This window comes from Ranitomeya variabilis, chromosome 1, assembly GCF_051348905.1.
Source record: "Ranitomeya variabilis isolate aRanVar5 chromosome 1, aRanVar5.hap1, whole genome shotgun sequence".
Classification (NCBI taxonomy): Eukaryota; Metazoa; Chordata; class Amphibia; order Anura; family Dendrobatidae; genus Ranitomeya; species Ranitomeya variabilis.
The window spans coordinates 872,627,760-872,645,363 of NC_135232.1; the positions used below are offsets into that span (position 1 = coordinate 872,627,760).

Genomic DNA, 17,604 nt, shown 5'->3' on the forward strand with positions numbered 1-17,604 from the left:
AATGATATAAATGAGGTATCGCTGTAATCATACTGACCTGAAGAATAAAACTGTTATATAAATTTTACCAAACGCGGAACGGTATAAACGCCCCCCCCCCCCCCCAAAAGAAATTCATGAATTGCTGGTTTTTGTTCATTCTGCCTAACATAAATCATTATAAAAAGCGATCATAAAATGGCATGTGCCCGAAAATGGTACCAATAAATATGTCAACTCGTCCCGCAAAAAACAAGACCTCACATGACTCTGTGGACCAAAATATGGAAAAATTATAGCTCTCAAAATTTGGCAACGCAAAAAATATTTTTTGCAATAAAAAGCGTCTTTTAGTGTGTGACAGCTGCCAGACATAAAAACCCGCCATAAAAACCTGCTATAAATAGTAAATCAAACCCCTCCTTTATCACCGCCTTAGTTAGGGAAAAATAATAAAATAAAAAAAAAAATGCATTTATTTCCATTTTCCCATTAGTGTTAGGGGTAGGGTTGGGGCTAAAGTTAGGGTTAAAGTTGGGGCTAAAGTTAAGGTTGGGGCTAGAGTTGGGGTTAAGGTTGGGGCTAAAGTTAGGGTTAGGGTTGGGGCTAAAGTTAGGGTTGGGGCTAGAGTTGGGGTTAGGGTTTAGATTACATTTACGGTTGTTTTAGGGGTGTGTCAGGGTTAGGGGTGTGGTTAGGTTATGGTTAGGGTTGGGATAAAGGTTAGGGGTGTGTTGGGGTTGGGATTAGAGTTAGGGGTGTGTTCGGGTTAGGGGTGTGGTTAGGGTTGGGATTAGGGTTAGGGGTGTGTTGGGGTTAGGGGTGTGGTTAGGGTTGAGATTAGGGTTAGGGGTGTGTTGGGGTTAGGGTTGGAGTTAGAATTGGGGGGGTTTCCACTGTTTAAGCACATCAGGGGCTCTGCAAATGCAACATGACGTCCGATCTCAATTACATCCAATTCTGCGTTGAAAAAGTAAAACGGTGCTCCTTCCCTTCCGAGCTTTGCCATGCACCCAAACAGTGGTTTACCCCCACATATTGGGTATCAGAGTACTCAGGACAAATTGGACAACTTTTGCAGTCCCAGTTCTCCTGTTATCCTTGGAAAACTACAAAACTGGGGCTAAAAAAAATCATTTTTGTGGAACAAAAAGATTTTTTATTTTCAAGGCTCTGCGTTATAAACTTTAGTGAAACACTTGGGGGTTCAAAGTTCTCACAACACATCTAGATAAGTTCCTTGGGGGGACTAGTTTCCAATATGAGGTCACTTGTGGGGGGTTTCTACTGTTTAGGTACATCAGGGGCTCTGCAAACTCAACGTGACACCCGCAGACCATTCCATCAAAGTCTACATTCCAAAATGCCACTTCTTCCCTTCCGAGCACTGCCATGCGCCCAAACAGTGGTTTACCCCCACATATGGGGTATCGGCTTACTCAGGACAAATTGTACAACAACTTTTGGGTCCAATTTCTCCTGTTACCCTTAGAAAAAAAGTTAAATGTTCATTTTTTTTTTAAAAAAAAACATTCCAAAAATTCCTCTGAAACACCTGAGGGTTAATAAACTCCTTGAATGTGATTTTGAGCACTTTGAGGGGTGCAGTTTTTAGAATGGTGTTACACTTGGGTATTTTTTTATCATATAGACCCCTCAAAGTGAGTTCAAATATGATGTGGTACCAAAGAAAAAAATGATGTAAAAATGAGAAATTGCTGGTCAACTTTCAACCCTTATAACTCCCTAACAAAAAAAAATGTTGGTTCCAAAATTGTGCTGATGTAAAGTAGACATGTGGTAAATGTTACTTATTAAGTATGTTGTGTGACATTTCTCTGTGATTTAAGGGGATGAAAATTCAAAGTTGGAAAATTGCAAAATTTTCAAATTTTTCACCAAATTTCCGTTGTTTTTTCACGAATAAACGCAAGTAATGTCAAGGAAATTTTACCACTAACATGAAGTACAATATGTCACAAGAAAAAAGTGTCAGAATCACCGGGATCCATGCAAACGTTCCAGAGTTATAACCTCATAAAGGGACAGTGTTCAGAATTGTAAAAATTGGCCCAGTCATTAACATGCAAACCACCCTTGGGGGTTAAGGGGTTAATGCCATAAACTTTAAATGATCTATCATGTTCATTCACTGCTTTATTAAAATTTCTACTAGCCTTGTCCATTGTTCTAGTGACCGATGGTGATCTAACCACTGCACACATGTGCCCTATAGATGTCTTTGGAGACTGTACATTATGGATCCAGACATATGCTGCCAATTTGACTATGTGTGAATTGAATGTAATTCATTTGAATACATGCCATTTTTTAACTAAAGAATTGTGATTAACAGGAGAACTTCAGCAGATACAGATAAAGAAGGAAGCTTTAGAAGGAATGGTTCCTGGCAGCATTGCCACAAACTTCATTAGCATACAAGGTATCACATGTTATTACTGCCAAATAGAATATATTATTCCCTAAGATTACCAAAGTCAGTAAAAGTTCTTCAAGATCTTGTGCTTTTTTGTGCAATATGTACAGTGGGGAAAATAAGTATTTGATACGCTGCTGATTTTGCAAGTTTTCCCACCTACAAAGAATGGAGAGGTCTGTCATTTGTATCGTAGGTACACTTCTACTGTGAGAGACAGAATCTAAGGGCCCCTTTCCACTTGCGAGAGAAAAAAATGGTCCGATTAACGGACCGAAAAAACGGAGGAAAATCATGCGAGTGTCATGCGATTTTTTTATTGCAACATCCGTATGACATCCGTATGACATCCGTATTGCTGTCCGATTTTTACGCACCGGTGTCCTTTGAAAAGCCGGCAAATCAGTGCTGTGTACAGTAAAATCACACTGACAGGTTAGAATAGAATAGATATATACACATAGAATGTGTATATATACATATATATATATATGTCAGTGAGATACCTATATATGTATATTTATATTTAATGCAGCGCTAGATAGCATAAAAGCCGCTAATTCAATTGCCGGCTTTTGCTCTCTCCTTCACAAACCCGACAGGATATGAGACATTGCTTACATACAGTAAACCATCTCATATCCCTTTTTTTTTTGCATATTCCACACTTCTAATGTTAGTAGTGTGTATGTGCAAAATTTGGCCGCTGTAGCTGCTAAAATAAAGGGTTAAATGGCGGAAAAAATTGGCGTGGGCTCCCGCGCAATTTTCTCCGCCAGAGTGGTAAAGCCAGTGACTGAGGGCAGATATTAATAGCCTAGAGAGGGTCCATGGTTATTGGCCCCCCTGGCTACAAACATCTGCCCCCAGCCACCCCAGAAAAGGCACATCTGGAAGATGCGCCTATTCTGGCACTTGGCCACTCTCTTCCCACTCCCGTGTAGCGGTGGGATATGGGGTAATGAAGGGTTAATGTCACCTTGCTATTGTAAGGTGACATTAAGCCAGATTAATAATGTGCTCGTGCCTGTAAAACCCAGGGAATGAAGGTAATGTCGGTCAATGACCTATAGTTACCTTCAGTCGCGGTGATGCGCCCTCTGCTGTATGTCCTTATGAACTGCAGCCTGGGAACTTTGTCCCACGCGCGACGTCATATGAGGACATCCAGCAGGGGGCGCCTCACCGCGACTGAAGGTAACTATAGGTCATTGACCTACATTACCTTCATTCCCCAGGGTTTACAGGCACGAGCACAGCTGCATTATAGCAGAGCTCCTGCCTGTAAAATATTTTAACCCTTTCAGATGGATTTACATCGTGGGATGTCACAGATCATCTGAAGGTATGTATATTGTTGGTTTATTATTTTTCCAAGCGAGGGTCTTCAGGTGGATTGAGAGAGCAATAAAATATTACAACATCCAGTGTGTTTATTTCATTAAAATACATTTTAATAATGTGTGTGTGTTTTTTTAACCCTTTCAAACAATTGGATTAATAATGGATAGGTGTCATAATTGACGCCTGTCCATTATTAATCTGGCTTAATGTCACCTTACAATAGCAAGGTGACATTAACCCTTCATTACCCCATATCCCACCGCTACACGGAAGTGGGAAGAGAGTGGCCAAGTGCCAGAATAGGCGCATCTTCCAGATGTGCCTTTTCTGGGGTGGCTGGGGGCAGATGTTTGTAGCCAGGGGGGGGCAATAACCATGGACCCTCTCTAGGCTATTAATATCTGCCCTCAGTCACTGGCTTTACCACTCTGGCGGAGAAAATTGCGCAGGAGCCCACGCCAATTTTTTCCACCATTTAACCCTTTATTTTAGCAGCTACAGCGGCCAAATTTTGCACATACACACTACTAACATTAGAAGTGTGGAATATGCAAAAAAAAAGGGATATGAGATGGTTTACTGTATGTAAACCATGTCTCATATCCTGTCGGGTTTGTGAAGGAGATAGGAAACGCCGGCAATTGAATTAGCGGCTTTTATGCTATCTAGCGCTGCATTAAATATAAATATACATATATAGATGTCTCACTGATTGATATATATATATCATATACATATACGATATATATGATATATATATATCAATGTGTATATAATATGTACCTATTCTATGTGTATATATCTTCTCTATTCTAACCTGTCAGTGTGATTTTACTGTACACCGCGCTGAATTGCCGGCTTTTCAAAGGACACCGGTGCGTAAAAATCAGACAGAACTCGCATGGTGCGAGTGCTGTGCGATTTTTTTCTCGCACCCATTGACTTGCATTGGCGAGTCTCGTCCGAGAATCGCAGCAATACGCAGCATGCTGCGATTTTTTTCTCAGCCGATCCAGATTTTTCTCAGTCCGATTTCGGCTGAGAAAAAAATCGCAAATGAAAATACACCTATTGAATAACATTGGTCCGAGTGCAATCCGATTTTTTATCGGATTGCACTCGTCCGTTTTCCTCGCAAGTGGAAAGGGGCCCTAAAAATAAAAAACAGAAAATCACATTGAATGACTTTTACATAATTAAATTGCATTTGATTGCATGAAATAAGTATTTGGTTACCTACCAAACAGTAGGGATTTTGGCTCCCACAGACCTGTTAGTTTTTCTTTAAGAAGTCCTCCTTTGCAATCATTACCTGTATTAATTATAGCTGTTTGAACTCATTACCTGTATAAAAGACACCTGTCCATACACTCAATCATTCACACTCCACCATCTCCACCATGGCCAAGACAAAGGAGCTCTCTAAAGACACCAGGGACAAAACTGTAGACCTGCAGGAGTCTGGGATGGACAAAGGACAATACGCAAGCAGCTTGGTGAGAGGGAAACAACTCAAACATTACTGTTCCTAACACATTACGCCGTCATGGATTAACCCCTTCATGACCCTGGGATCTTCAGTTTTTCCGTGTTCGTTTTTCACTCCCCTCCTTCCCAGAGCCATAACTTTTTTATTTTTCCGTCAATTTGGCCATGTGAGGGCTTATTTTTTGCAGGACGAGTTGTATTTTTGAACGACATCATTGGTTTTACCATGTCGTGTACTAGAAAGCAGGAAAAAAATTCCAAGTGCGGTGAAATTGCAAAAAAAGTGCAACCCACACTTGTTTTTTGTTTGGCTTTTTTGCTAGGTTCACTAAATGCTAAAACTGACCTGCCATTATGATTCTCCAGGTCATTACGAGTTCATAGACACCTAACATGAATAGGTTCTTTTTTTTCGAAGTGGTGAAAACAAATTCCAAACTTTGCTAAAAAAAAAAAAATTGCGCCATTTTCCGATATCCGTAGCGTTTCCATTTTTCATGATCTGGGGTTGGTTGAGGGCTTTCTTGTTGCGTGCTGAGCTGGTGTTTTTAATGATACCATTTCGGTGCAGATACGTTCTTTTGATCGCCCGTTATTGCATTTTGGTCGCGGCGACCAAAAAAACGTAATTCATGGTAATGCTTTTTTTTAATGATAGATCGGGCGATTCTGAACACGGCGATACCAAATATGTGTAGATTTGATTTTTTTTTTATTGATTTATTTTGAATGGGGCGAAAGGGGGGTGATTTAAACTTTTATATTTTTTTATTTTTTTCATATTTTTTTTACTTTTTTTTTAACTTTTGCCATGCTTCAATAGCCTCCATAGGAGGCTAGAAGCTGGCACAACGTGATCGCCTCTGCTACATGGCAGCGATCTTATGTAGCCGAAAATCAGGTGTGCTGTGAGCGCCAACCACAGGGTGGCGCTCACAGCTGCCGGAGATCAGTAAACATAGAGGTCTCAAGGACCTCTATGGTTACAATGGAGAAGCATCACCGACCTCCGATCATGTGACGGGGGTCGGCGATGCGCATATTTCCGGCTGCCCGGCCAGAAGCGGTAGTTAAATGCCGCTGTCTGCGTTTGACAGCGGCATTTAACTAGTTAATAGGCGCGGGCAGATCGTGATTCTGCCCGCGCCTATTACGGGCACATGTCAGCTGTTCAAAACAGCTGAAATGTCCCGGCTTTGATGCGGGCTCACCGCCGAAGCGGGGCTTCTGACCTCGGACGGGATAGTACGTTCGAGGTCAGAAAGGGGTTAATATCCTGCAGGGCACACAAGGACCCTTGCTCATGCCAGCACATGTCCATGCCAGTTTGAAGTTCACCAATGACCATCTGGATCATCCAGAGCAGGCACGAGAGAAGGTCATGTGGTCAGATGAGACTAAAATAGAACTTTTTGATATCAACTCCACTCGCCGTATTTGGAGGAAGAAGGATGAGTACAACTCCAAGAACATTGTCCCAACTGTGAAGCATGGTAGGGGAAACATCAAACTTTAGGGGTGCTTTTCTGCAAAGGGGACAGGACGATTGCACTGTATTGAAGGAAGGATGGATGGGGTCATGTATTGCGATATTTTGGCCAAAAATCTCCTTCCCTCAGTAGGAGAATTGAAGATGGGTTTTAGCTGGGGTTTCCAGCATTTCAATTACCTGAAACACACAGCCAGGACAACTAAGGAGTGGCTCCATAAGAAGCATTTCAAGAAAATCTTTGGAGGGAGCTGAAACTCAATGCTGCCCAGCGACCTTGTTCTTGTCTGCAGCTTAACCCCATTAACCCCTCTCTGATATCCGATGTACTATCCCGTCAATGTGACCTGGGCCTGTCTGACCATGGACGGGATAGTACGTCATATCTTTAATGCGACATTGCGACCGAAGTTGCGGTGATCGCTTTAAAATTCTGGTGCCATCTTACCTGTGTTACCACACTGTGCCCTGTCGGCGACCTGCCTAGGATCGGCCCGAAGACCATTCCATCAAAGTCTGCATTACAAAACATCACTACTTCCATTCCGACCCCCGACGTGTGCCCAAACAGTAGTTTTCTCCCATATATGGGGTATCAGCGTACTCAAAACAAATTGGACAACAACTTTTGGGGTCCAATTTATCCTGTTACCCTTGGAAACATTAAAAATTGCAGACTAAAAGATCATTTTTGTGGAAAAAAATGTTGGTTTTTTTCACACCCGGGCATTATAAACTTTAGTGAAACACTTGGGGGTTCAAAGTTCTCACCACACATCTAGATAAGTACCTTAGGGGGTCTAGTTTCCAAAATAGGGATAACTTGGGGGTTTCTACTGTTTAGGCACATCAGGGGCTCTGCAAACAGAACATGACACCTTCAGACCATTTCATCAAAGTCGGCATTCCAAAACGTCACTACTTCCCTTCCGAGCCCCAACGTATGCCCAAATAGTACTTTTCTCCCACATATGTACCAGTGTACTCAGGACAAATTAGACAACAACTTTTGGGGTCCAATTTTTCCTGTTACCCTTGGTAAAATAAAAAATTGGGGACGAAAAGATCATGTTTGTGGAAAAAATATGATTTTTTATTTTCATGCTCGGGCGTTATAAACTTCAGTGAAATACTTGGGGGGTCAAAGTGCTTACCACACATCTAGATAAGTTCCTTGGTGGGTCTAGTTTCCAAAATGTGGTCACTTGTGGGGGGTTTCCACTGTTTGGTTTGAAAAAGTCAAACGGCGCTCCTTCCGAGCTCTGCCGTGCACCCAAACAGTGGTTTTCCCCACATATGAGGTATCAGCATACTCAGGACAAATTGGACAACTTTTGGGGTCCAATTTCTCCTGTCACCCTTGGTAAAATAATTGGGGACTAAAAGATCATGTTTGTGGAAAAAATAGCACTGCCTGTCACCTGAGTAATACATTCCACAGACCTTGACACTCTCTGGGACATGTCCTATAATTACTCCACTGTTGCTTAAAACCATGCAAAAGATAAATTTTAAATTAATCAGAACCCATGAAACAAAGGGCACAAGAAGTGTATAGAAAATATGTCAAAATCAATTTATTATTGTTAATTATACACTGCTCAAAAAAATATAAGGAACACTAAATTCCCACATCCTAGATATCACTGAATGAAATACTCCAGTTGTAAATCTTTATTCATTACATAGTGGAATGTGTTGAGAACAATAAAACGTAAAAATTATCAACATAAATCACAACTAATATCCCACGGAGGTCTGGAGTTGGAATGATGCTCAAAATCAAAGTAGAAAATGAAGTTACAGGCTGATCCAACTTCAGTGGAAATGCCTCAAGACAAGGAAATGATGCTCAGTAGTGTGTGTGGCCTCCACGTGCCTGTATGATCTCCCTACAACGCCTGGGCATTCTCCTGATGAGGCAGCAGATGGTCTCCTAAGGGATCTCCCCTCAGACCTGGACTAAAGCATCCGCCAACTCCTGGACAGTCTGTGCTGCGACGTGACGTTGGTGGATGGTGCGAGACATGATGTCCCAGATGTGTTCAATCAGATTCAGGTCTGGGGAACGTGCGGGCCAGTCTATAGCTGCAATGCCTTCATCTTGCAGGAACTAATGACACACTCCACATGAGGTCTGGCATTGTCCTGCATTATGAGGAACTCAGGGCCAACCGCACCAGCATATGGTCTCACAAGGGGTCTAAGGATCTCCTCTCGGTACCTAATGGCAGTCAGGCTAACTCTGGCGAGCACATGGAGGGCTGTGCGGCCAACCAAAGAAATGCCAACCCACACCATTACTGACCCACTGCCAAACCGGTCATGCTGAAGGATGTTGCAGGCAGCAGATTGCTATCCACGGCATCTCCAGACTCTGTCATGTGTGTCACATGTGCTCAGTGTGAACCTGCTTTCATCTGTGAAGAGCACAGGGCGCCAGTGGTAAATTTGCCAATCCTGGTGTTCTGTGGCAAATGCCAAGCGTCCTGCACGGTGTTGGGCTGTGAGCACAACCCGCATCTGTGGATGTCAGGTACTCAGGACATCCTCATGGAGTCGGTTTCTTACCGTTTGTGCAGACGCATGAACATTTGTGGCCTGCTGGAGGTCATTTTGAAGGGCTCTGGCAGTGTTCCTACTGTTACTCCTTGCACAAAGGCTGAGGTAGCGGTCCTGCTGCTGGGTTGCTGCCCTCCTACGGCTCCCTCCACGTCTCCTGGTGTACTGGCCTGTCTCCTGGTAGTGCCTCCAGCCTCTGGACACTATGCTGACAGACACAGGAAACCTTCTTGCCACAGCTCGCATTGATGTGCCATCCTGGATGAGCTGCACTACCTGAACCGCTTGTGTTGGTTGTAGAGTCCATCTCATGCTGCCACGAGTGTGAAAGCATAACCAACATTCAAAAGTGACATCAGCTAGAAAGCATTGGTACTGAGATGTGGTCTGTGGTGCCCACCTGCAGCACCACTCCTTTATTGATTGTGTCTTGATAATTGCCAATAATTTCCAGCTGTTGTCTATTCCATTTGCACAACAGCATGTGAGATTGATTGTCAAACAGTGTTGCTTCCTAAGTGGACAGTTTGATTTCACAGAAGTTTGATTTACTTGGAGTTATATTCTGTTGTTTAAGTGTTCCCTTTATTTTTTTGAGAAGTGTACATAAAATTGATGTGAAAGTATATAATGGATGCTACTGGTGAGACCAGAAGATGAGCAGCTAACTGACATGTATGTATTTAGCACACTTTATGCACTGTAGCATGTGGTTAATTAGTTCTGTTTAGGTTAACTAGGAAAATATTTAGAATTGAGAGTCCTCAGTGGTTGATACCTTTTAATGGCTAACTGAAAAGATGGTAACAAATTGCAAGCTTTCGAGACTACACAGGTCTCTTCATAAGGCAAAGACTAAAAGAAATTCCGAAGAATCACATATTTATGCACAACATAGCACAGAAAAAAAAAAAAAGGAAAAAACCATGGCTAAGATAGGTGACATGAAGCAGAATTACCATGAGTGATAAACAGTTATGTCCATAAATATTAAGTAGGTTAACTAGGGAAATTTTGATTTGATAGATTTCTTACCTTGTTGTCATGCACTCAGACACCTTATAAATGTTTTGGCAGTTCTTCCATACGGAGACCTGGTAGATTTTTACCTTATTTATGTGCACTTAGACACCTTATATATTTTGGTAGTTCTTCTACATTGTGATCAAGGGTGTTAGCTTGATGTTTTATTGGTAAAAAAAAAAAACTACAAATTATTCTATCATGTCTTGGGTGAATGACATTATGCCTTATTTTAATACTTATTGATCTGCCTTCTAAATAGGGTTAATCTTTGAGTATTGACAGTTGCCATCTTTGCATTATTGATTTTTCCCTTTGCTCTTGATATTTGAATTTTCTTTTGAATACCACTGAGCTCAATAATAATACTATTAACCTGTATTTACAGTAGTGTGTCAGTTTGCTGCTCGTCTTCTGGCCTGACCAGTAGCATCCATTACATACTTTGACATCAATTTTAAGTATAATTAACAATAATACCGTAAATTGATTTTTACATATTTTCTATACACTTCTTGTGCCCTTTGTTTCATGGGTTCTGGTTAATTTAACTTACCGTATATACTCGAGTATAAGCCGACCCGAGTATAAGCCGACCCCCCTAATTTTGCCACAAAAAACTGGGAAAACTTATTGACTCGAGTATAAGCCTAGGGTGGAAAATGCAGCAGCTACCGGTGAATTTCAAAAATAAAAATAGATGCTCCATACCGTTCATTATGGCCCCATAGCTGTGCCATATAGTGCTCTGCACCATTCATTATTGCCCCATAGCTGTACTATAGAAAGCTGTGCCATATAGTGCTCTGCACGTTCATTATTGCCCCATAGCTGTGCCATATAGTGCTCTGCACCGTTCATTATTGCCCCATAGCTGTACCATAGAAAGCTGTGCCATATAGTGCTCTGCACCGTTCATTATTGCCCCATAGCTGTGCCATATAGTGCTCTGCACCGTTCCTTATTGCCCCATAGCTGTGCCATATAGTGCTCTGCACCGTTCATTATTGCCCCATAGCTGTACCATAGAAAGCTGTGCCATATAGTGCTCTGCACCGTTCATTATTGCCCAATAGCTGTGCCATATAGTGCTCTGCACCGTTCATTATTGCCCCATAGCTGTGCCATATAGTGCTCTGCACCATTCATTATTGCCCCATAGCTGTACCATAGAAAGCTGTGCCATATAGTGCTCTGCACCGTTCATTATTGCCCCATAGCTGTGCCATATAGTGCTCTGCACTGTTCATTATTGCCCCATAGCTGTACCATAGAAAGCTGTGCCATATAGTGCTCTGCACCGTTCATTATTGCCCCATAGCTGTGCCACATAGTGCTCTGCACCATTCATAATTACCCCATAGCTGAGCCATATAGTGCTCTGCACCGTTCATAATTGCCCCATAGCTGTGCCATATAGTGCTCTGCACCGTTCATAATTGCCCCATAGCTGTTCCATATAGTGCTCTGCATCGTTCATAATTGCCCCATAGCTGTGCCATATAGTGCTCTGCACTGTTCATTATCGCCCCATAGATGTACCATAGAAAGCTGTGCCATAGAAAGCTGTGCTGCTGCTGCAATAAAAATAATAAAACACATACTCACCTCTCTTGCTTGCAGCTCCTCAGCGTCCCGTCCTGGCGTCTCTCCGCACTGACTGATCAGGCAGAGGGCGGCGCGCACACTATATGCGTCATCGCGCCCTCTGACCTGCACAGTCAGTGCGGAGAGACGCCGGGAAGATGGATCGGCGCCCGGCGTGTGGAATGCGGACAGGTGAATATGACATACTTACCTGCTCCCGGCATCCCGCTCCTTCCCCCGGACAGCTGGTCTTCGGTGCCGCAGCCTCTTCCTCTATCAGCGGTCACCGTTACCGCTGATTAGAGAAATGAATAGGCGGCTCCGCCCCTATGGGAGTGGAGTCCATATTCATTTCTCTAATGAGCGGTCCCACGTGACCGCTGAACAGGGGAAGAGCTGCGGTACCCGGAGACCGTGGGACAGGCAGGGGGAGCGCCAGGAGCCCCGGAAGCAGGTAAGTATGCCTCAGCGCCCTCTCCCCCTCACCCGCCGACCGTGACTCGAGTATCAGCCGAGAGGGGCACTTTCAGCCCAAAAATTTGGGCTGAAAATCTTGGCTTATACTCGAGTATATACGGTATATACGGAGTGTGACTAATGTTTTTTAAGGACTAATATGTATTAAAAGATACATTTTGCCTGGTTGTGTAGTTTCCAGAAGAACTGTGTAGGCTTGTGCCTTATGCTTTTGGTGTCTGGTAGAATCCAGTTTACTAACATTGATCATACAGCTCCCAAAACTCCTGTATTATATTCACCTTACAGCGGCTTCACCCACTAAGAAATTGGCTCCCTTGAGATCCAGTGGCCAAAATGAACTGTGCAGCTCACAAAACTCAAGTTTCACGTCACCTGCTGGCCCTCTAAAAATGTGAAGCGAGGGCCGCATAATGACATAGAGGTGGACATGGCAGTGGCAGGCGAAGCCCAAAAGTCAAATGGACATGTTTTAGCTGGCATTGTAAATTGATGGGGGAATATATATTCCACTTTCTAACTAACAATGTTGAATGAGGGAGGGACTTCCCAAATATATTATACAGGTCCACCCGAGGGCCCTTTCAAAACTCAGGTTTCACGGCACCTGCTGGCCCTCTGAAAATGTGACTAAATACTAAAATAGATTACTAAAGGGCATAAATCAACTAGTATAAATCATAAACCTACCCTATAAAAGCCAATTTTTATTATTCATTATTAAAACCAATAGATAGGTCACAAAAAGAACCAAAAAACACGCGTGAAAAAATAAATAAAACTATGGGATATTAGGGGATCCCTAGTACTGTATCTATGCTTTCACCTTCCTAGCAGCGGGGGTTGGCACCCTATGGGAAACGGACTGGCGCCCCCGCTCATCGATGGCTGCCCCTTGTGGCCCTAAAAATATCATGAGCCGTAACCCTCCCCAGGTAGGGAATAAAGGGCACCTCTAGGTCTATACAGTGATCACTCCTACAAAACTAAGGATAACCCTAATCCCCAGATGTGCGTGCAAATAAAACCAAATGATGAACACAATCGGCGAATGGTGGAAACATTATGCATATAAATCCTGCTTAATTGATATCAATGGGATAACCGTAAAATCTCAATAATAAATATGGTTAACCCTTCAAAATGACAAGTACCAAAACATAAAGTCTATTTCTGGTAACAAAGGTTTGCTGCAGTCCAGGCCATGCCCTATTTGCCCTTTAGGAAGATGAGCACAGATTGAGACATGACAAAAGGAGAATATATATATTGGTACTCCTCCATGCATGTCCACCCGCCACTTCCGCCTCAACGCGTTTCGCCCCTCTGGCTCATCAGGAGGCCCGATACAGAGAAAGTGTTCCGATTCTAATATGATGCTTACCGATGGATACAACCCCTCCATTTAAATAGTCCCGCTATTGTCTCTCTCCCCTTACACTTCCGCTGCGCCAAACCGGAAGTGCCGTGGCCGCGCAGTCATGTGGGAAACATTCCATTGCGCATGCCCCAGTTGGAACGCATAAGATTAAACTGCGCAGACTCAGTATGGAAGGCGCGGCCCTTGCAATATGGAGGGCTGCGCTCTGGCACTATCCTCAGTTTTTTCAATGGATAGCCGATGGCGCATACACCCAACAGAATACGTGATCCTAGCTAAATGCAGTCAAATGACTGCCACAGAGTTGTTAACCCTATAAAATACAGATGACTCGGAACAGAACCAGAACGCTGCATTAATGGATTAAAGGGGCGACCCCTAAATTGAGTCACATTATTCGATCAGCCCATAATTATTGTTTTTAAGCAGCCAAGGGGAAAACAGGTTACAAATGGTAACATTAATTCTAAATAAAGTATCCTACTTCACATAGAATTAGTAGATTACAAACAGACTCGATTGAATCCCATATAGAAATTGCAAAAAAATTTTTTTCTTTTCTCTCCTGGTGTGATAAATTGCAAATGGAGTATAAAACTCCACAACAATGGCCGTTATAGTTAAAGAGGAGGGGGGAAGGAGAATAGGTCAGGAACCAATGGAGGATTTTTATTATTAAAAATAGGTTACATCAATGTGTAAAACCCCAAAATGGGGGGGGGATTTTTTTGGTCCAGTATTTCCCTATTAGCTTTTCTATATCTATATCCAAGCAGTCCAAATGGGACAATACACCCATATGGCCGGAGCCACACACCCGGTCTACAGGAAGCAGGCAAAAGATATTTGTTCATTTAGACCTTTGGGCACCAGTGAGTCCAGTCTAAATGTCCACTCACATTCCCTTTTGAGGATGGACTTATCCTGGTTTCCACCTCTACAATTATGTATTGCCACTTCAATGATCATAAAGTGAATATTATCCAGTTGATCTCCATGGACTGATCTCATATGTTTGGCTAGGGGGGTATCCCTATTGTTCCTTATATCCCCCAGGTGTTCCCCCACCCTTCTCCGGAACTCACGTTTTGTCTTCCCTACGTAGCCCTTCGGACAAGGGCAGGTGGCCTTATAGACAACACCAGTCATTTTACAATTGGAGAAGTCTCTCTGGTAGAATTTTTTACCCGAAGATGAACTCTCAAAGGATTTATTTGGCTTCATCCACTTACACATATGGCAATGGCCACAACGATAGAAGCCACATGGCTTCCTATCCAGCCAAGTCCCTTCTGCCACTGGTCTTTTGTAGTGGCTATGCACCAAAAGATCTTTGATGGACTTTCCTTTGCGAAATGTAATATTTGGTCGCTCGCCTATACAATCACTAAGATCTGGGTCCATTTTTAATATGTCCCAATGTTTGTTAATGATCTCTCTGACACTCTGGTGTTGATGATCAAAGGTACCAATGATTCTAATCACATCATTCTCAGATTCTTGTGTTTTTCTACCACTCTTCCCCTGCAACAACTTCTCTCTATCCTCTTTCTCAGCGACCCTATAAGCTGTCTCTAACACATGTCCTGGATACCCTTTTTCCCTAAATCTATTGTACATGTCTCCTGCTTGACTCCTAAAGATTTTGTTGTCAGAGCAGTTCCTCCGGAATCTTAAAAACTGACCCCTAGGAATCCCTTTTTTCAGGGGGACAGGGTGATGACTTTGCCAGTTCAGGAGGTTATTTGTGCTCGTTGGTTTACGATAGATGTTTGATGACAAACTACCGTCAGGTTCTTTCTTGATTTTGACATCCAGGAAAGCTATTTCCTCCCTCCAAATCTCTGATGTAAATCTCATACCTATGTTGTTAATATTTAAAGAACCAATAAACCGCTCAAACAACTCCCTGGTACCTGTCCAGACCACGAAAACATCGTCAATAAATCTGTACCAGATGGCTATAAATTCATGCCACCATTCCATCTCTTCCCCAAACACTATTGTCTCCTCCCACCAGCCCAGGAACAAATTTGCATACAATTGGGCACATGGACTCCCCATCGCAGTGCCCCTGAGCTGGTGGTAATGCCTCCCATTAAAGGTGAAGGCATTATGAGAGAGGGTAAACTCCAAAAGAGACAAAACAAATTTATTGTGTGCATTGCATGCTGTTGACCTTTGCCTGAGGAAGTGGTTAACTCCCTCAATTCCTTTTTTATGTGGTATATTACTGTAAAGGGCCTCCACGTCTATTGATGCCAACCAAGCCCTTTTTTCCACGTGGAGGCCCACCAGTTTCTGCAGAAGGTCAGAAGTGTCTCTTAGGTAAGATGGAATTGATGTTACAAAAGGGCGCAGTATCTCATCTAAATATAACCCGCAATTTTGTGTTAGTGAATTTACCCCTGACACAATTGGACGTCCTTTCAAGGGGTCCAAGCCTTTGTGTATCTTGGGCAGTGTATAAAACGTTGCCACTACGGGAAAAGCAGGTGATAGAAAGTCATATTCAGATTTTGAAATGAGGTCCGCAGTAAATGCAAGATCAAGAATTGATTTCAAATCAGCCTTATATGTGTTCATTGGATCAGATCTCAAGATCTCGTAAGTATCTCTGTCCTGAAGAATGGCATTACACATTCTACAGTATTCCACATGGTCCATAATTATTAAGTTACCACCTTTATCAGATGACTTAACGATCAAACGATCATTCCTTTTCAATACCTCAAGGGCTTCTCTCTCTTTTTCTGTTAGATTAAATTCTATGTCCGAGTTAGACCCTTTTATTTTTCTTAGGTCTCTTTCCACTAATTGCAGGAAAATATCGATATTCATTATGTCACCCTGAGGTGCCATACGGGTGCTTTTATTTTTTAATGTTGTAAAAGGTCCCTTCCCACTTTCTAAATTTTGCGTGTTTTCACTAATAAGGCCAAGTAAAGCCTGATACCCCTCGAGGTCCTCCTCCTGTAAACCAAGCCTATGACACTCTTCCCGATCATTTGACCTAAAGAATTTTTTCCATTTTAATTTCCTGCAAAACAGGTTGATGTCTTTAACCCATTCAAAACAATTAAATTTTTGTTGGGACGAAATTTAACCCTTTAAGTAAAACATCAGTTTCAGTCCTTGAGAGGGAATAAGAGGAAAGGTTGATAATTTGACCCCTATTTAATTGTACTTGGTTCTTAGGAAGTAACCCGTCCTCGCACCCTGCTCTAAAAAAGAGGAAGAAGAGGATACAGGTACAGATGAGGAGGGGGCCACCCCAGATGTATTTCTCTGCTCTCCCCCGCTTCCTAAACCTCCCCTCCCTCTCTTTCCATGGCCACCTCATTTTTTGCCCTGCCATCTTTGTCTTTGTGGAAAACTCCTAAAGAAATGTGTATCTCAGTTTGGTAGATCAGCCCTTTCTGAATCAGAGGTCTCTATATCTGATGATGAAGCTTCAGAGGCCCTGTCTTTTTGAAAATTGTAGACCTTATTCTCTCCAAAAATTTTTAGATCTTTCTGAAATTGCAGCTGTTTCCTTTCTTTTAGGAGGGCTTGGTATTTTTCCACTGATGTTTGCAGAAGGCCCTCCCTCCTATTAAAGTCTGGGTCTGATTTAAATTTCAGAACGTTTTCAATCAATTTATTCAAATTAGCTGCTTTCTCTAATAATTTCTTCAAGTAATAAGATCTGCATGAACCTCAAAGATGAATCAATGGATTCTTTCAACCATAAATTCAGTACCTCTGGAGATGATGACCTTGGGGAGGGAGTGATATCAATTCTTAATCCCCTAGGAATAATTCTATTTTTCATATAGTTTTCCAATGTCCTGATTT

General features: G+C 42.5%; 1 protein-coding gene across 2 annotated transcripts in view; it reads left to right on the forward strand.

Moving 5' to 3' along the window:
* The window catches only part of LOC143788104 (venom factor-like), a 381,787-nt gene that overhangs the window by 256,997 nt on the left and 107,186 nt on the right, over positions 1 to 17,604 (forward strand). For both annotated transcript variants that reach the window (XM_077277495.1, XM_077277503.1), the window contains one exon: positions 2,336 to 2,422. In XM_077277495.1, the coding sequence (XP_077133610.1) occupies positions 2,336 to 2,422 (87 nt within the window). The remainder of the gene's footprint in view (positions 1 to 2,335; positions 2,423 to 17,604) is intronic.